At 44.8% G+C, this 20233-nt stretch overlaps 1 protein-coding gene across 1 annotated transcript in view; it reads left to right on the top strand.

Annotated features, from left to right (window-relative positions):
• LOC310949368 (F-actin-capping protein subunit alpha-2) overlaps positions 1–18233 on the top strand; it is a gene marked incomplete at its 5' end in the record, with an annotated part of 31407 nt that extends 13174 nt beyond the window's left edge. Inside the window, 9 exons of the mRNA XM_083916809.1 lie at positions 2492–2555; positions 5755–5806; positions 7159–7222; positions 8808–9014; positions 11195–11274; positions 13446–13524; positions 14052–14123; positions 14751–14813; positions 17017–18233. Coding sequence (XP_083772935.1) covers positions 2492–2555; positions 5755–5806; positions 7159–7222; positions 8808–9014; positions 11195–11274; positions 13446–13524; positions 14052–14123; positions 14751–14813; positions 17017–17157 — 822 coding nt within the window. The 3' untranslated portion in view covers positions 17158–18233. The remainder of the gene's footprint in view (positions 1–2491; positions 2556–5754; positions 5807–7158; positions 7223–8807; positions 9015–11194; positions 11275–13445; positions 13525–14051; positions 14124–14750; positions 14814–17016) is intronic.
• Between the last annotated feature and the right edge of the window lie 2000 nt (positions 18234–20233).

Raw genomic sequence — 20233 nt, 5'->3', positions numbered from 1 at the left:
GCACATAAAATGATGTCCGAGCTGCCGTAGGCCTCGTGCTCGTGCACGCGTGCACGCTCGTGCTCATACATGTGCAAACACGCTCTACAAAAGCCCACCTCTCCCAAACGGGCCGTGGACGGCCAGCTGGCCGCAGCTAGACGCGGTGCGGTTGCACTCACACTGGTCAAACGAACTGGGCTTTACCCGTAAAACCTGTTTGGGCACGGTACAGAAGGACAGTGTGAGTGAGCCCTAAATCTCACATTCACCATGGAGACACCGTCACGTCCATATTTTTATTTATTCATAACGATTTAACCCAAGCCCAGACCAATCCAATGGACGTAACCTTTCCAGTAGTATTATTACTTTAGTCGTATTTGGTTAGATGTCAATAAGCCAATCGCAGTGTTCCACATCATCTAAAATGGACTGATAATGGCCAACATCGAGGCAAGCAGGTCTCAAAGCTCTCAGGCACCGTGTCTGATTTCAGGCTTAGAGTATTTTTAAACTCCTATATTACATAATTCAATACATTGTCAACTTTTTCAGGCTCACAAATCGTTTCTTGCTCCAACCCGTGGGCAACGAAGAAGTGTTTTTATATTGAGAAAAAGGGTCTCTGAAGACTATTTATCATTTTAACTGATGGTTTCTCGTGTTCAGATTCTCTGTAAAATAACCCATAATAAAGTATTTAACATGGCCAATGATTTATGAGTGTAGTACTGTAGAGGAGAAATCCACCATTGCAATATTTCTTTTGGGGCGTTGGAACCAGAATGAACTAGCATTTTGACGTTCATTCCTTAGGACTGCAATTAATGCTTATTTTTTCATTTATTACTTTTCTAATTTATTCTATTGCAGTTTTTTTTAGCATATGATTATTAAATAGCTTGTTTCTCATTCAGTATATTCATTTTACACTGTTGCACTGTAGAACAAAGCCATTTCTTTCTCATTTTACCAACTAAGCCAGCAAATTAATGCCTTTTTTTGCTTGATTTGGAAACAGAAACAGAGAAAAATAGCTGGTGAGTCATGTATATGTGTTGCAACATGTAGGCCTATCATTGGCATGTGCTGTCAGGTCGATAGAGATCGCGCTGTAGGCTGTTTTTCTTCTGAAACATTTCGGCATTCTTACCGCGATTAAAGCAAATCTAGATTTTACCTCGACAGATGACCGCAAGCTTACTGCAAATCTTAAATATTTGATTTTATCCCTGAAGTTCCCATAAACTGCATATTGACAGTGGTGTTGTTTTTAAGTTACGAACTGTGTCCTCGGGGCCTGTTCAAGGAAGCAGCTGACTAAAAAACAACCAAACTTTCACAAACTAATCACATAAGTAATGTTGGCTCGCAAACACGTTAACCTGCTTCCTGGAACAGGCCGCCAGATCGTCTTGGAGATGCTCCCCGCGTGTGGAAAGTCTGTTTACACTGCTGTCCAGCGTAATGAGGGAGATCCAATGCAAATTGGTCTTCCCACGGGGATGTCGAGTCACAAACAGCTGTTTAAGGAATGTGTGTGTATATATGTCAGGCGCACACCTCCAGTTTTGGGTTTTAACAAGTTATTGATCGACACAAGTGCGTCTTGAATGATGGTCTCACGACAGAGGACGAGACAAATGCAGATAAACTTTGATGTCAACGTCATGCACACACACACACACACACACATGTTCCTCCCCGAGTGCCTTCCTTTCTCTCAGCATCGCTCATTAGCAAGAATCAATTGGCAGCTCTGCACGAGTGCCAGAGCACTTGAATACACACACTGCTAATAAGGGCCCTGGGGACAGACACACACACACACACAATCTTGTATATTCACCATGTCGCACACAAACAAACACACCAGCATACACTGCGGGAGCGGGGGTAACCTGGCGGAGCCGCCGCGCTCTTCCAGCGTCAGAGAGAGCTAAAGAGATATAGAGGTAGGGCAAGAGAGAAAATGTGTCTGTCCTCAGCACATTTTTATGTCCTTATATGGTTGTAAACCATGCGGGAGAGGGAGGGGCCGCTGTCTCGCTGTCAGTTTGACATGTGACCTGGAAACAGGAAGTGCTGTGGTATAGCAGCAGCAGCAGAAGAAGAGAAGAGAAGTGAGGAAGGGGGAAATTGACTGTTCAGATGCACCATAGACTGAGAGAGACATCGAACCGCGTCTCTCTCCACCCTCCAAACCAGTGACACAGTAACATTACACCCTCTATTGGCCACAGTGTGTACATACATTTAGTGTTTATATTATTAAATAAGCCCCGTAAGGTGAGCTGGAACCTCAGCAGCGAGAAAATGAGTCACAAACCTTTCATAGTGAGAGTACACACAAAAAGGAAAAATGGGTAATAAGCAGACTTAACTGTGCCACAGTGTCTCACACTTTGAACACTGACATCAAGACTGATTCGTCATATTAACACTTTTGCTGGTGTTGTGTCAGATCCAGACTCTCAGTCCCAACCTGACCCTGTTCTTCTGCCCGCAGGTACGCATAGCAGCTAACTTTGTCATCCACGCCCCGCCAGGAGAGTTCAACGAAGTTTTCAATGGTGAGTAGCGAGTCCGTTGTCTCTGAACTGGTTCTGTGTGGATGTCCTGGTGGTCAGCATCTCCCCCCCTCATCACCCGAATGTCTCTTCTGTTTTCTTAATATACATATAAAAGAACCACCTCTGCTTCATTATCACGCATGATTCATTTTGCAACTCGATAATGTAAGCCACTATTGCAGCACTCTTAGGGCGCACTCACACTGTCCTTCCGCACCGCGCCCAAGGCTTCAGGGTACTTGTCCCCCCCTCCAGGCCCGTTTGTACTCACACTACCTGGGCCTCGGAGAATGCTTCTTGCTGCCTATACGTCATCACGCCGTAACACGTCACACGCATTGATGACGTCATCGCGATGCGTGGCTTTGTTTCCAAATCTTTCCATAGACCTCAGAGTTTTTATGCATTTTTGGGTGTGCCCGTTGGCTCAGTGGTTAGAGCAGGCGCCCCATATCCAGTCTGTATGTCGTGACGTAACGCCCTTTCAAAGTACTGTTTCCGGGTCTGAGTCTTGTAATTCTACAATGCCGCAGTGCTTTGTTCATATCTGCGGCAAAAGAAAGGACAGTTGTCATTTTACCACTTTCCTGTAGATGAAAAGGTGCCTCTGCGAAGAAAGACGAGATCGTAAAAGTGTCACAGGTTCAGACGTGGTTGTTGTTGTGTTTGGACCCAGAAATAGTATTTTTGAAGAATGTGTTACGTCAGACGTGAAGACCGGATCATTCCTCGCCGCAGCAGCCCAGGGTTCAACAACAACCTGCGGCACTTTGCTGCATGTCATCTCTCTCTCTCTCTCTCTCTCTCTCTCTCTCTCTCTCTCCAATTTCCTGTCAACCTCCAGTTCTAAATAAAGGCATTAAAATCCCCCAAAATATTATAAATCATCTTTAGAAAAAAGAGAATTATGAGCCACTCTTAAAACGGCTCTTGCAAAGGAACAGAGCCATGAGATTTGGCTCCTATCAAAGAGCCGTAAGTCCCATCAGTACTCCCAGCCCCCCGTCTGTCTGTCTGTCTGTCTGTCTGTCTGTCTGTCTCTCTCTCTGTCTGTCTCTCTCTCTCTCTCTCTCTGTCTCTCTCTCTCTCTCTCTCTCTCTCTCTCTCTCTCTCTCTCTCTCTCTTTGTCTCTCTCTGTCTCTCTCTGTCTCTCTCTCTGTCTCTCTCTCTCTGTCTCTCTCTCTCTCTCTCTCTCTCTCTCTCTCTCTCTCTCTCTCTCTCTCTCTCTTTGTCTCCCTCTCTCTTTGTCTCCCTCTCTGTCTCTCTGTCTCCCTCTCCCTCTCTCTATCTCTATCTCTCTCTCTTGACATGTAAACAAAGCTTTTCAGGCTTTAGTGACCCCCAAAATAATGTCGTGTCATAGACCGGAGCTTCCCCGAGATAATCTGTGTCGACAGAACACTTGACAGCTTCATACCAGCGCAGCGAAATTAATCTGAGTCATAAACAGTCGACGTGTCAAACACAGGCGGCACTTATGCCGTTTATAGCGGCTGCATTCCATTCGCTGGCACACCTGAATGGAATGAAGCCATTGTTAATGTTGTTGTTTACACTCGTGCTTTTCCTGCAGTGACGAGTCAAAACTCTTCTCCCCAGAGCCCACGAACACTTATCAGTTGTTATTTTATAAACTTTGACTCCACTGGACGTGACGGCATCCTTTTACTGCATAATTATTTAACATATTAAATGAATAGGGAAAGTTTTTTAGACCCTTTTTGTTGTTTCCAACCTCAGTGACCCTTTGCGGTTGAGCTGTAAGTTTATTTTTGGCACTGTGGGCGTATGAAAGTAGTCGTACCGACTGCTGCAGTTCCTGACACACACAGGAGGTTGCAGGCTGATTCAGACTGATCCCACTTCAGCCTCGTAGAAACAAATGTCACCTCTTCCGATTTCTGAGTTGAAATGAAATAAAAAGAGCAAGGTATAATAAGTCTGTGGTCAGGAAAGCACGGACTTACATCGTACTGCCATATTACAGCATGCATTGATCTTATTGGACACTGCCAATGGGTGGTGCTAAAGGCAAACAAAACAAAAGCTTTATATGGTAAAATGGTAAATGGACTTGTACTTATAAAGCGCCTTTCTAGCCTTCTGACTACTCAAGGAGCTTTCACAGTGTTTGTCACATTCACCCGTTCACACAGACATTCACACTGATGGCAGTGGACATCTACAGACCATCTGATCTAACCATTCACACCACATTTACACACCCATGCACAGCACAGGGAGCAATTCAGGGTTCAGTGTCTTGTCCAATGACACTTTGACATGTGGACCGGGGAAGGTGGGGATCGAACCGCCAATCTCTCGAATGGAGGACGACCCACTCTCCCACAGCCACAGTCGCCCCCTTTAAGGAACAAGTCTTCATTTTCTTTATAAAACGGTGCAGCCGGACACATTTTCCCAATGCCGTCTCTGAAGTTGTTTTTGCAGGAGCTGAAATGGAAAATCGTTTGTGTTCGTGTGTTATTCACGATGCTACCTAGAAAGCAAATGAGCCGACGGTGTTTCAGCCGAGTCGTAGCTCACCCTGCAGCGCCAGTGTTGACACCACACTGTCAAAGCGGTGCCCCCCGGGAGAGAGAGCGCGCGTGTGTGTGTGTACGTGTTTTGGCATTGTTAAAGCCTCGTTCGGCCTCGATAAATGTCGTCACCTCAGAGGAGCGCCGGCAGGCTGTCTGTCTGCCTCTTATCTCAGCCTGACAGCCACACACACACACACACACACACACACACTCTTACACACAGCCCCCTCGTGCCACTTTGTCCCTTTTCATCTCTGTGTGATTTTACAGCCTTTTCCACTGAGCTAATTTACCATGCCTGCTGCACTCCCCTGGCAATAATGTTGCAAAGACTGACTGCAGGCGGCATGGTCTTTGTGTTGTTGTGCGTGTGTGTGCGTGTGTGTGCGTGTGCGTGTGTGCGTGTGTGCGTGTGTGTGTGTGTGTGTGTGTGTGTGTGTGTGTGTGTGTGTGTGTGTGTGTGTGTGTGTGTGTGTGTGTGTGTGTGTGTGTGTGTGTGTGTGTGTGTGTGTGTGTGTGTGTGTGTGTGTGTGTGTGTGTGTGTGTGTGTGTGTGTGTGTGTGTGTGTGTGTGTGTGTGTGTGTGTGTGTGTGTGTGTGTGTCACGGTGCCTTTTTTCTTTCTCTACTCTCATGATCTCGCCATTTCTCCCTTTAGATGTGCGATTGCTGCTCAACAATGACAATCTTCTCAGGGAAGGTGCAGCGCAGTAAGTCTTCTTAAGCTTTTTCCAGTTTGAATGTACGATTAATTGATTCCTTGTTCGGTCTATAAAACGACAGAAAATGGTTAAAAACAAGTGTTTCCCAAAGCCCAAGATGACATCATTAAACGTCTCACTGTCACAGAGGAGGAGAGGAACCAGAACATATTCACATTCACTGAAATTTTGACTTTTCTTCTTAGAAAAATAACTCAAACTAAACAAAAAAATCTAAACTGTTGGCAATTAATTGAATAGTTGACAAGTAATTGATTCATCTTTGCAGCTCTGAAAGGAGACAGTGGGAGACACAGCTGGTTGTCAGTTGGATGTAATGTTTGTGCCCGCTGTGTTTACTTTCTAAAATGTGATCTAGCAGTCAGTGGGAATGAAAGAGAAAATGAGTCTCAGCTGTAGACTTATTATAGATTTAGTCTGCATCCATATCCCCCAAACACTGTCTGCATGTGTCATACAGATCCAGACCTTTAAAGCCAGCCAGAGTAGTCGGTCAGTGTCTTTACATGCAGTTTAAAAGGCAACACTCTGGTTCCTCAAACCCCATGTAAACACCATACCCCAAGTTCTCATACTGCGGTTAACAGACCTAGATGACTCCTTCAGTGCCCGGCTGTTGTATGTAAACGGCCCTGGATTATGATCCACTTACACATCTGCGCATGCATCACTACCAAAAAAGACCCATTTCTGACGTAATTCTGTCCAAACGTCGGCCTTTCCCCGGCGTTCGTTGTTGTGATTTTGACAAAAGGTCGACCAGAAGAAAAAGCCGTATTCCGACCGGCTGTTTGTTGGTGGAGCGCCACCTACGAAGGTCGAGTTTCTCCCCTAATGTTCCCATTCAACTCCTTCCATGTTTCTGCAGGGAACTTCAATCATCTGATTATTCACTTAACTAGTGGTAAAATGGTAAATGGACTTGTACTTATATAGCACATTTCTAGTCTTCTGACTACTCAAGGCGCTTCCACAGTGTTTGTCAGATTCACCCGTTCACACTGACATTCCCACTGATGGCAGTGGACATCTACAGACCATCTAATCTAACCATTCACACCACATTTACACACCCATGCGCAGCACGGGGAGCAATACGGGTTTCAGTGTCTTGCCCAAGGACACTTCGACATGTGGACCGGGGGAGGTGGGGATCGAACGAGAGAGAGATTGCCACTGCCACTGATCCACAGTCGCAGAGTGAAAGACCATATTTGCGTTACTGTTGTGCATGTAAACGCACTGAGTATGTTTGCATACAGTATTGACTTTGGAGTATCTGAAGTAATGTTTAGTGAGTTAAGTAAGTACGTTTTGTCTCTGTGTCTCTCTCTCTGCAGTGCATTTGCGCAGTACAACTTGGACCAGTTTACCCCGGTGAAAATCGAGGGCTACGAAGAACAGGTGAGTGTCCGCTTCAGTGATTGTGGCGGCTCAGAGGCTAAATGGAAGTGGAAGCCATCATATGTCAGCAGATTCTGGCGTGTGATGTTTTCATTTCTTCTACTGCTCCTTGTGCTCTGCTCCCTGCTCAGCATCCTCGCCTCAAACACTGTTCTTCAGTCAGTTCACATCACATCTGCGCAATATTTAGCCTGTTAATTCTCAGTTGGGACTCCTCAATTTATAACGTGTTATTTATTGTGATGTTTCTTTAATAGTTTTGGCGTGTAAAGTGTAAAACAACTTATTTCAGGGTCTGCACATGGTCCTAATTTCATCCGTTATTTTTCCACGGTTAGGAATAGCTAACAATCTGAGTGTACTCCCGGAAAACGGTGAAGCTGGTGCGAGATCGACTGACATGGGTGTCAAAATGAGAGTTCTGCTTCACAGCATCATGGGGGCAACCATCTGCTCTCAAGTCTGCATCCGTCCTCTCACAATTGCACCTGTAGTAACAATTTCAATGTGATGATAAAAGCTTTATTCCTCAGAGAAACGTTTGGGTTAGGTACCTTAAAAATACTTAAGACTAAGACTAAAAGACTGTCTGAACCCTGTTATTTACCATGCTAACTGCTTTTTTAAGTAACTCATACATATACATATAGTTCCTATACTGATAAAGGAATTGTTTCTAAAAAAAAATCATTCAAATGAGAAGTTGTAGCACTTATTTACAGACATTAAACTGTACACACACGGCTCTGCTGTGTTCACGTTAACGTCAAACTCTCCGTCACACAAGTTCACTCTCAGAGGAAAACTTTAGCATCGTTTCTCTCTTTCGCTCTCGATACGCACGCAAGTATGCACTGTTATTCTTAAAAGAGCGTGCCGCTTGTTTATCTCATTTTACTTTAAAAATCATGTTAAAAAAATAGAGTATGGAGGCCGTCTTACTTTACAAAGCCAATAACAGAGAAAAAAAAGATAACCAGCATCATTATGGGACCCGGGGGCAGGAAGAGCACGCACGCATTTTTCATTATTATTATTGTTATTGCCATAATATTATGGTCCCACGGGCATTTGAACAGAGATGAGGGGATTGGATCCACGGCTCACACGGGTCCCAATCTTCTCTTTTGCTTCCACAGGAAACGAGACCACAAACATGTCATCGTGCTCGCTGCCCTGTTTGTGAAGGTCGAACCTGTTGCTGAGTGAATGTGTCTGCGCGTTAGCTTCAGTAATCATTGCAGTGTAGATGTAAAGATGTCATCATGTACCTCTGTTACCTCACCACGGGATGAAATTCCCCGGCCTGACACCCGGCAGGCTGAGCCGAGTGCCGAGGTGGAAAGTTCCAGCTGACGTGTGTGTTCCTGTCCTCCTTTATCTTCATCATCCCCCTTTTCTTTCTCTCCTTTCATCCCTTTAATTAATCTCTTGATTCCTCTCTTTTTTCTACCTTCTGGTCCTGGTGTTTCCTGTCTTTTTATCTCTTTTATTTCATGTCCGTGTCCATTTGTTCACTCTCCTCCTTCTGGCTTACTTTCATTCATTCTCCTTTTTCTCTCTTTCCGTTTTTTCTCACTCCCAGGTCTTAATCACAGAGCATGGTGACCTCGGGAACGGCCGGGTCCTGGACCCCAAGAACAAGATCTCCTTCAAGTTCGACCACCTGAGGAAGGAGGCCAGCGACCCGCGGCCCCACGACAGCGAAGGCTCACTGGAGGTCTGGAGGGTCGCCGTTGACTCGGCCGTCAGGGCCTACGTCAAGGAGCACTATCCCAATGGAGTCTGCACCGTACGTCCCCGCCTCCTCTGTTACCACAATGATGTAGCTGCAGCCCCTTAACCTCTGTGTTTCAACAGCTTATCGCCGCGGCTGCCAACATTCTGTCTTTCTGCGGCCGTAGTGAAGTACAGTAAATAAGTAAATAACGCTCCAAAGTGAGGCTCAATTTGGGCGATGGAAAAACTGATATGGCCATTTTCAAATGGGGTCCTTGACCACCTCAAGATGTCTGAATGAGACCTGAGAGTCTCCCCTTTACAGACACACACACTTTATGCATCATTTTGGGAGAAATAATATAGTTTTTCACCTGCAGTACAATTTTTTTTTAAATATTTGTGCATGGTGGGGTCCATAAACAGTGTTTACCCTGGGTCTGACTGTAACAATGAGACTCTTGTGGACTCAATATGTGGTGTTGTCTGTCCCCATAGGAGACATTTCATTGTCTGAAATGAGCTGTTGTGACCTCTAAGATAATCACAGCCTCATGGAACTTTAAAGACACAAACTAGAGATCCGGGACATCCAGAGTATGGTTGACTTTCTTACGTAGACCGACAATAAGTGGGTTTCTGAGCAGTTTACACAACACAAGTGCTCTCCGTCCAACTGTTGAATAATCTTACAGAAAGTTATTGACCTATGGTCTGTGAATGTTCTCATGTGTCCAGGTCGTCGTTATCCTCAGCAATTTCAGTCAAAAGCAACTGGACTTGGTTCTTTGTCTAGGAAGACGTTTCACCTCTCATCCAAGAGGCTTCATCAGTTCATGTACGCATCTGACCAGGCTAGGACTGGACCAGGACCAGGCTGGGACTGGGACTGGGACTGGACCAGGACCAGGACCAGGACCGGGCTGGGACTGGTCCAACTAGCTGGTGTGAGATCCAGGTATTTAACCTCTCACAAGGCAGATGAAGTCACTGGAAAAAGTGCGAATAGAGCACTAACGAAGTCGAAACCAACTTCCCACCAACGACTGTCACTCTAACGACGGTCATTGGCACTTGGAGCACAAAGGTCTCAGTGACATAATCGGCCTTGTGAGAGGTTAAATACCTGGATCTCCACACCAGCTAGTTGGACCAGTCCTGGTCCTGGTCTAGTCCCAGCCTGGTCCTGGTCCTGGTCCAGTCCCAGCCTGGTCCTGGCCCTGGTCCTGGTCCAGTCCCAGCCTGGTCAGATGCGTACATGAACTGATGAAGCCTCTTGGATGAGAGGTGAAACCTCTTCCTAGACAAATAACCAAGTCCAGTTGCTTTTGACTGAAATTGCTTTGAGGACTGACCTATGGAGTTCCTCGAGGTCTGAGAGTCTTAATGTGGTACTTTTAGTATTTTTTTGACAATTTTAACAATCCTTGAGCTTTAAAAACGGTAACAAATGGCATCAACGCCAAAATTGCAGCAAATTATGAAGTAATCATTAGAAAAACAGAACACATTTGGATCAGCAGGGTGGTATGCTAAGAAGCAACATGTTCGTAACATGAGGACCCTTTTTTTAAGACGTTCACCATTGTTAAGACATTCAATCCTCTCCAGCTCCAAAGCGCTGTTCTGCAGGTGATCCCGACCTTTTGTCCCATCAGGGAAGGGAGAAATCTTGAAACATTACGAGGAAATATTTAGTTAAATGTTGGATCTTTATCCGTAAAAATGTAAATTGTGTCGCCGACTTTTAATTTCTTTCTTTCGACTGACACCTCTGCGAACAAGTCTACATTATTTCTATTTATTCATATGATGGGGTCGTTCAAAGAGAGCACAGATGACAGGAACAAGCACCTGTTTAACCCGACCCGTTACAGTACAGGAAGTAATGACAGGCCAGTATTTTGAAACGGTGTCAGTCCCCTTCATAAAGCTTCTGTTGTGCTACTTATTTATTAATGCAAAGTGAGCGGCACAGTTCCCGCTGCAGACACGGAAGAGCGGTACTGTGAATTTGTAGTGTGGTTTGCATAATCTCCTCTCAACGCCTCGTGTGTGTAACGCAGTCCCTCAGCTGCACGTCAGCGCCGGCTTCTTTTTGTAGCTGTTGACCACAAACCGCTGTCTCGTTCAGCTGCTTCACGTGTACAGCAGTGAAGTGGGACTTGGGGGGGGGGGGGGGGGGGTCATTAGCTGTGAGAACAAATATAAGCTCCTCCAATCAAGAGAATATTTTCTGTCTTCTCCCTTCAGATTTACGGGAAAACCATCGACGGACATCAAACCATCATCGTGTGCATCGAGTGCCATCAGTTTCAACCAAAAAACTTCTGGTACGTTTAAGACGGTCCCTTAATCGTGATTTATGATTTTCATTGTCACATTTTTCCCCGCCAGTGGGCTTTGTGCCATCTGATTTTGTTTTCCAAGGGGGGCACTCATCTCTCACACACACACACACACACACACACACACACACACACACACACACACACACACACACACACGCAAAGCAGCATGTTGTACGATCGCAGAAGAGCCTCTCCGGTGTTAGGATGGAGTAAAGATGACGGACCGGGTTCTTCTTTTTCAGGACGACCAGCAGGGACTTGATTGAATTCCCAGCGACGTTTTCTAAATCAAACTTTCCAACTAAAAAAAAAGCTGTTGAAATACCGAATAAGCTGCAAACGCCCGAACAGTTGTTTGATAGGTTCAAGAAGCTTCAAAGGCATTACTCTAATTGCCACTTAACTGTGCAGCGCTACACTGTCGGGCCTCAGAAGTGTTGCTGAGCTGCTTCTGATCGGGTTAATCTAATTGGATAAGAACTGCCCCAATCCTCTTTGCTGCCGGGTTCTTACTGGGCTTACGGGTGTAATGAGCCCACAGCTCCGTCAGTGAACGCCGCCGTCTACTGCTCTACTACTGTAATGAGGAACCTATGAGGGGGATAAGATAATGTGCACATTTATGTATAGAACAAGAATAAACAGCCCGGATTATCTGTGTGGTTCTGGACCGTTGAATGTGATTATTGGTGTCATACAATGAAATAATAAAGCAAACGGCTTTTCTTGGAACAACATTAAGAGGTCAACATGGAAACAACTCTTTTATGTCAATGATGCTAGCTGCAAACAGTCATTTTATAGTCAAGTAATGCTTTATTAGATTTATTATTAGATTTATTAAGATTTAATCTGCTTGGGTACAATAATGTGTGTCTGATATATTTGGTGCAGACTCCTTCTACCTCATCAGAAATCTATAAATATGAAAATGTTCATTTCTAACATGCCCTGCTGGGCGCAACATGTCTCCTCAGCATGTGTTTGTGTGTGCGTACTGACAGCTCCAGCTTTCCTCATCACACTTTAAGTTGCAGATTGGACCAGGATTTGACTTCCAAACTAGTTCTCTGTTAGTTTAGAAACTTTCCACTTTCAGCAGATGCATTTGAAAACAGCCTTCTCATGTCAAACTGTGCACAGACCTCATCCTGTAGAGGGAAGTCCAAACATCCAACTGTAGGAACAAGAAGACAGACATGTTTTGCAGTTGAGAGAACTTTAAAGTGTGAATGAAGGAGAAGCTCTTCTCAAGACTTAATAATACTAATACTGCATTTTGTGATGTGATTATAAACGATGGGTGTCAAACTGATCCAGTAAAGAGTCGCTGTGGCTGCAGGTTTTATTCCAACCAATCAAAAACACACCTGGTCCAACAAATCAACTGTGTGAAGACAGTTCAGGTGATTGAGTAAGTCCAGTCAGGTGTGTTCTTGCTTGGTTGGAATGAAAACCTGCAGCCACACAGCCCTTTACTGGATCACTTTGACACCCATGATATAGATGATTAAAGGAAAAAACATGAACCAAAATTGGTTTCAGTGCTCCGTGTCAAAGATTCTCTTATTATCTGGAACTCTACAGGAGGAATGAAACACAACTCTCCCCAAAGATATTCCTTCATTTGTTGTTTTGTCGATGGTGGCAGAGACTCTGTTGTTGTGTAGTTGGTGTGAAAGCTTTACCTTATGACTTCTGTGGATGCATCTGCTTCTTTTGTTTCCTTTAGATTGTCACCTGTCTGTATATTACAATAGATATGTTCAAATCTCACCCTGAGTTAGCTTCTTCACTGGTAGAATCAGCATCTACCAGCTGATGATGTTGAATATGTCATGATGTATGAAGTGACCTCTCCAAATGAGACCCCCCTGTTTCTTGTCTCTCCTTGGATCTTTACAAAACTCGAGATCGAGCCTCGCTTCTGCATCTTCTCGACTGACAGAAGCGTGGTAAATATTTGTTTCCTGATGCAGACGTGGCTTTTTTAGCAAGGCACAGTACAGTTGCAGGTTCAGTTTGGGGTTGTAGTGTGGCAAGTTTGTTGTCAATTCCACTCATTGTTGGCGTGTGACACTGTCACAAGTCGTGGTGTTAAAAGACGCATATAGCGATTAATGTCTGGTTCTCTGCTCTTCCCCTCTGCGCAGGAACGGACGCTGGAGGTCAGAATGGAAATTCACTGTCTCCCCCTCCACCACTCAGGTGGCAGGGATCATGAAAATCCAGGTATGTTATTTAAATCTGCGTGTGTGTGCGTGTGTGTACACTGTGTGTGCAGACTTTACACAAATTCAATACATTCTTGAGTATCAACTAGACAGCAAGTGTATTTACAGCGCACCATTCAGACACAAGGCAGTTTAAAGACATTAAACTTAACATTCAGGATCCATGAATGTTGCATTTAAAAGAAATTAAAAACAAAAAGCAATAACAAGAACATAAATAAAGATTTGAAGCTGAAAATCAGATATACAGCTTGTTCATTTTGCTCATTTTAGGATCGTTTCTCACACTTTTGTCTAATTTCTTTTGTTTCTACACAGTTTTTCATTCATTGCCCTGTTTGTCACCTTGGTTTTATTGCCTTCTCATCGTTTGGAAGGTTTTTATAGACCCCTCAGGATTTCGTTGTCACCCAATCAAGCTTGTACAGCTCATTTTCTACGTCTTTCTTTTCTTTATTGTTTGGAATCGCAGACTAAACTTTACGAACCCGGTAAAGAGAAACTAAACCTTTTTAATCGCTCCAGGTTCATTACTATGAAGATGGCAACGTTCAGCTGGTGAGCCACAAAGAGGTCCAGGAGCCCATGTCCATTTCTGTGAGTATAAACCAAACGCTTTACTCTTCATGTGCACGCAGACAGATGAGGAAGGTAGATGTGCTGTGACCAGAGTCCTGCACGACAGCAGTGAGCAACCGTTCAAGTCCTCTCCTTTATGACCGATGACTTCTCCGCATTATTCTCACCGTCGGTTTTATTTGTTTATGGTGATCGTGCCTCTATAATCCTATCCATCCCAATTCTGGTTTCACCTCAAAATGCTCCCTGGGGATGTAGCACTGTCGCCTCACAGCGAGAGGGTTCCTGGTTCGAATCCCAGCTGGGGCCCTTCTGTGTGGAGTTTGCATGTTGTCCCCGTGTCTGCGTGGGTTTTCTCCGGGTTCTCCGGTTTCCTCCCACAGTCCAAAGACGTGCAGGTGTTGGGTTCATTGATGACTCTAAATCACCCGTAGGTGTGAATGGTTGTCTGTCTCTGTTCGTCTCTATGTGCCCTGTGATAGACTGGCGTGGACCCCACCTCACGCCCGATGTCAGCTGGGACAGGCGGTTGAAGATGAATGAATGAATGAATGTTTGCAGTGTGGAGGTGTTTTCTGAACTCTTCTGTTTGACACTTTTTCCCCCTCCTCCCTTGAAATGATCTGTCCTCCTGTCGTCTTTCAGAATGAGACTTCAACTGCAAAGGACTTTGTTAAGATCATGGAGGTTGCAGAGAACGACTACCAGGTATGTTGAAAATGTAAACGGGTAAACTGAGGTAAATGTGCAGCTTACAGGCTGGTTGTTGCAACACAACTCACAGCTTATCTCCCCTTTATCTGACGTGTACACGATCTGAAACTTTCTTAGATTATTTATGTAAAGTTTTTCCGTGACATATGTAATAAGACTAAAATAAGGCTTCATGACGAGCTGACGACTTTACTCTTGTGGGGATTAAATGATGAAATCCTCCGCTTTCACACAGAAAACCCTCCATGCTGTCGAGTTTTTAGGCTGCAGCAGATCGAAAAGCTGAGTCATACTGAGGAATTTAAATAGAGAAATGTGAACTTTCATGTCCAGGCAGGGAGCTGAAGACCTTATTTGAGCTTCCAGAAGTCGCCAAAAACAGTCACACACAAACTGAGATAACACCTTTTGAATCATTATCTGAAAACTAAATTAAAGGGGTATTTTGGGTATTTCTAAGTGGGGTTGTATGAGGTAGTTACACATACTAAGTGTGTCCCCTTCAGTGCTGCCAAAGGAGTGTAGCAATGTCCTGCTGTGGATAGAGGCAACAGCATTTCTTTTTTGGTCACCTAAAAACCCAAAATGGTCTACATCGGTGTAAGTGCACGCTATATTTAGAATATTGTCGTCGCTGTGCTTTTGCTACTAAGCTAAAGCTAAAGCTGCTGTCTGCTTCTCCAATCTACTGAAAACGATACATTAGTGCCTTTCTCACACGCGTTCAGATACACAACGGTGCTACAGTGAAGGAACGCCGGCTTTTTGGTCGCACGGCGAGAAGCCACCCCAGTTGTGATTTCACACAGAGCGCCGGCATTCTGGAGGCAACAGAGGCGTCGGTGTGTAGTGTGTGCGAGATCGTTAATCAAACCGACTCGACCCACAAACCGCCAACTTTACACATTATAGTAGCACAGCTGTGAGTAGAGAGAAGGGCAGAGACGGACTGTAGCGCCCGTGCATCTATTTAGAGAGAGAGGTAGAAGAGTCGGACTATTGCACGCCATGTTTCTGTACGTAATTAATAACATGGGGGTCTTTGAACACTGCTTTGTTACTTTTTGAGCTGCCCGTGGGTTGACTCGTCATCACCACTGTGTGTCCCACCGCCCTGCCGACGCTCCTGTTCACACAGACGGGGCAGAGGTGACGTCTGACTGCTCGCTGCAGAGACGTAACAGATCCGTCCCCCCTTCCCTCTCCGTGCCTTTCACACAGACAGAGGGATGTCATAAAGGCGCAGCAGCACCGCCACAAACAGGCGGTGTGAAAGAGGCTCCTGACTCTAGATCATGGGTGTCAAAGTCAAGGCCCGCGGGCCAGATTCGGCCCGCCAATGAAGGATCTTGGCCCCCGGGATGATATTTGATTAGTATTAGAACCGGCTCGCACGCCACAGCCGCCTGCTGGTGTTTTTCACACACCAAAACTACATTACCCACAATGCAACGGTAGCCCACGAACTCACTGTAGCGCCGCAAGTGGGCCGCCTCGTCTTCATTATTCATCAGCATTCAGGGTAGATGTCAACTTACAGCACCCCCCACAATAATGGCTAAACTAAAGGTGGACGATGAGAACAGGGTGTTTGAAGCTCGGTGGGAGGCAGAGCACACGTTCACTAAGCTGTGCGTCTTTATCTTGATATTAAGGAACACGTTTTATGTTTGAAGGACATTTTCTTTTTTGCTGTTTGCCTGTTGAAAATGTTTTCCTTGAAATAACTAAAGTCATAAGAAAATCTTGCTTTATTCGTTTAATGTACAGGACAAGTTTGTTTTTGTCTTTGAGTCTGTTGGAAAATTACTGACAGATACAAAAATACTGGATTATTCATTTAATCATTAAATAAAATACAGTACACTGTGTTAGGTCTCGGTTCAACAGGTTATATGCATCATTTTAATATGTTTTAATAAACATTGAACCAGTCCGGCCCTCGCCTTGTAGCAAATTTGTTTTTTTGGCCCTCTGATGTACTTGACTTTGACATCCCTGTCCTAGACATGATTACCTTATACAACCCCAAAAAAACGACAACACTGAAACAAACAAAGTTCAACACAGAAAAGCTCTCCACACTGATCACACTACACCAAGACTCATTCATTCATCTGGAAATGCTTTTCTTTTTTGTATATTTTGCTTATAACTCTCCACCTTCCTCTCTCCGTCTTTCCTCCCTCCCTCCCAGACGGCCATCAACGAGAATTACCAGACCATGTCGGACACTACCTTCAAAGCCTTACGCCGCCAGCTTCCTGTGACGCGCACCAAGATCGATTGGAACAAGATCCTGAGCTACAAGATTGGCAAGGAGATGCAGAATGCTTAAAAACAGCAGGGGGAAGATAACAGACAACTCCCCTCGCCCCTCCCCCCGCCCCACCCCGACCCCCTCCCCAAAAACAACGTTGCATGACTGGATAGTTGTATCGTCTTTGTACAGAAATTAGAGAAACTGGGACAAAGAGAGGTTTTGGTCTCACAGCCGGGTGTCACAATAACACATTGGATGTCTACTTTTATCGGTGTTGCTTTGTTTTTATACAGACACTCTTAACTCCTCCGCATATTGAAGCTGTGGTGATGAAGATAATCGTATTTGGGGGATAAATATAACTCGAGGAAATATTACCAGACATAGGAAAAAAGGAGGGGGGCGCGAACACTTGTATGCAAAAACATCCTTATGTATAAAAATACAATATCACGTGTGCAATACTTATTGTGTCAGTGAGACCACGCCTTTTTTTTATTTGACCCGCTGGAAAAAATTGTGGGAATTTGCGACAAAAACGGAATCGACCTGCGGGAGAATTTCGTCCGCGTTTTGCGAAAGAGCTCCGATATTCGGCCGTAAAGAACGACGTCCCCTCACCTCACGGTTCATGTCCCCGTACGGTCAACGATTAAATAAACAAACGTCTTTGTGTTCATTGAATGGCACCAAGCGGTCACCACTGTCGGCCACTCAATGTTCTTGTCCCCTCATTTTGGTACTCCCCCCCTCCCTCACCGTCTGTCCCGTACGCGAGAGCTCGAGCTCGCAGCGCTCCCGGCTAAATCGCCTTTTTTCTTTCGACTTGACATCGTCCGAACTCTCACTCAGCGCAAGGGAGCTCCGTGACCCCCCCTTAACAAGCTTAATTAACAAGTCATCAGTCGCTAAAGTCATGTGCATAATGTCCAATTTACAATAAAATCAAAACGTATCACATTCTCCTCCAGTGCTTATTTTTATTAAAAGAACAACAACAACAACAGAACCTGACTGTATTATATAACAAGGCACATTGTAATATATACCTGTATGAAACATCCTGTCTGTCAGTTTGGTGATTTATTTCCATGAGATTAATTGTAATTCAGTCACAATTATGTTGCATTAAATGACAAATTTTCTATTTACCGGCTCACTCCTAATTTCTGATACCAAAAAAAATATCAAACCCTAACCCTCGAGGTGGAATATGAATTATTTTGCCGCACTTTGTCCTTAAAACGGCACCTAACGGATAAGTTTGAGTTGGATATGACTGCACAGAATCATAGGTCAGTAACTAAACACATAGATGATTCCTACCCTCACCTGTGGTCATGAAAGCTGGGTCAGGACCCAAAGAACCAGGTCCAGGTACAAGCGTGTGAAATGTGTTTCCTCAGGAGGGGGTCTGGAGTCTCCCTTAGAGAGAGGGGGAGAAGTTCAGCATCCGTGAGGAACTCGGAGTAGAGCCGCTGCTCCTTTGCGTTGAAAGGAGCCAGTTGAGGTGGTTCAGGATCATCTGGTAAGGATGAACCCTGGGCGCCTCCCTAGGGAGGTGTTCCAGGCACGTCCAGCTGGGAGGAGGCCTCGGGGAAGACCCAGGACCAGGTGGAGAGATTAGATCTCCACACTGGCCTGGGAACGCCTCAGGATCCCCCAGTTAGAGCTGGTTAATGTGGCCCGGGAAAGGGAAGTTTGGGGTCCCCTGCTAAAGCTGCTGCCCCCGAGACCCGACCCCGGATAAGAGGCTGAAGATGAGATGAGATGTAAAACACCTACGTGATGAACAGTAGAAAGGGAAATAAGACTTTATGCAGAACCCGGTGTTTTTGAAGTTGAGTTCATTCATTCATCTTCAACCTCTTGTCCCTGTCTGGAGCTGATCCCAGCTGACATCGGGCGTGAGGCGGGGTCCACCCTGGACAGGACGCCAGTCTATCGCAGGACACATAGAGACGAACAGAGACAGACAACCATTCACACCTACGGGTGATTTAGAGTCATCAATGAACCGAACACCTGCACGTCTTTGGACTGTGGGAGGAAACCGGAGAACCCAGAGAAAACCCACGCAGACACGGGGACAACATGCAAACTCCACACAGAAGGGCCCCAGCCGGGATTTGAACCAGGAACCCTCTCGCTGTGAGAGACAGTGCTAACCACCACAGCACCGTGTCGTTAAGGAATAGAGTGCCATTGCTATTGAAATAAGTGATGCGATGAGGTTTAGTGTCATGAATCCATCTGATGAAATCCTATATAAAATGTTATTAAACAGGCTTTACTATAAATTAGTTGTGAGCAGTAAAAGTGCCGCTTTACCCAGCGCCAATAAACGGATTTGACTCTTTACTGCGTTTTATCTCTGTATGCCAGACACAGGTCTTACGTGTATTCTGTCGTTTTCAACTTCAACTACTACACCATTAAATAGAAATCCTTATTGATACATTCACACATATCAAAGAGTCATTAAAAACAATGAAAAATAAAAAAGAACATGTATGTCACATATTTGCTGAGTTGTCATCGCACTTTAATTAATACAGTTAGGAATAATTCAATTCAATTTTATTTATAGTGCCAAATCATAACCAAAGTTATCTCAGGACACTTTACAGAGTAGGTAAAGACCACACTCTATGACTTATTTATGATTTACAGAGACCCAACAATTCCCCCGTAGAGTACGGTGGCGTTGAAAACCTTCACTATAACAGACAGGAACGTCAGACAGACCCAGCTCTGTGGAGGACGGACATCTGTCTGCACCGGAGAGAGGAAGAGAAGGAGAGAGAAAGAGAGAAAAGACGGACAGATGGACAGAGAGAGACAAAGACAGACACACTTCCAGAGATGCAAGAAACCAAAGAGTAACAGTAACTATAATAAAATCTATAGTAATTTGAATATGACTCATGTGTTATGGCAGTTAATACAGCAGAATAGTAGAAACAAGCACAGCTAAGGTGATAGATAATGACAATGATAATTATGGCAAACAATAAATATGTGCAAAGAAATATACAAAGATGCTGTTGGAGTGTAAACGTCTGAGCTGAGTGTTCATACACACACACACATACTCATACGTACACACACATACAGTCATTTTACAGTAATGAGGGACGCTTGGTGTGGC

The sequence above is a fragment of the Echiichthys vipera genome (assembly GCF_963691815.1).
Source record: "Echiichthys vipera genome assembly, chromosome: 7".
NCBI classification, from domain to species: Eukaryota; Metazoa; Chordata; class Actinopteri; order Perciformes; family Trachinidae; genus Echiichthys; species Echiichthys vipera.
Note: the sequence above shows the minus strand (reverse complement) of the source record. Positions and strands in the feature narration are given on the sequence as shown.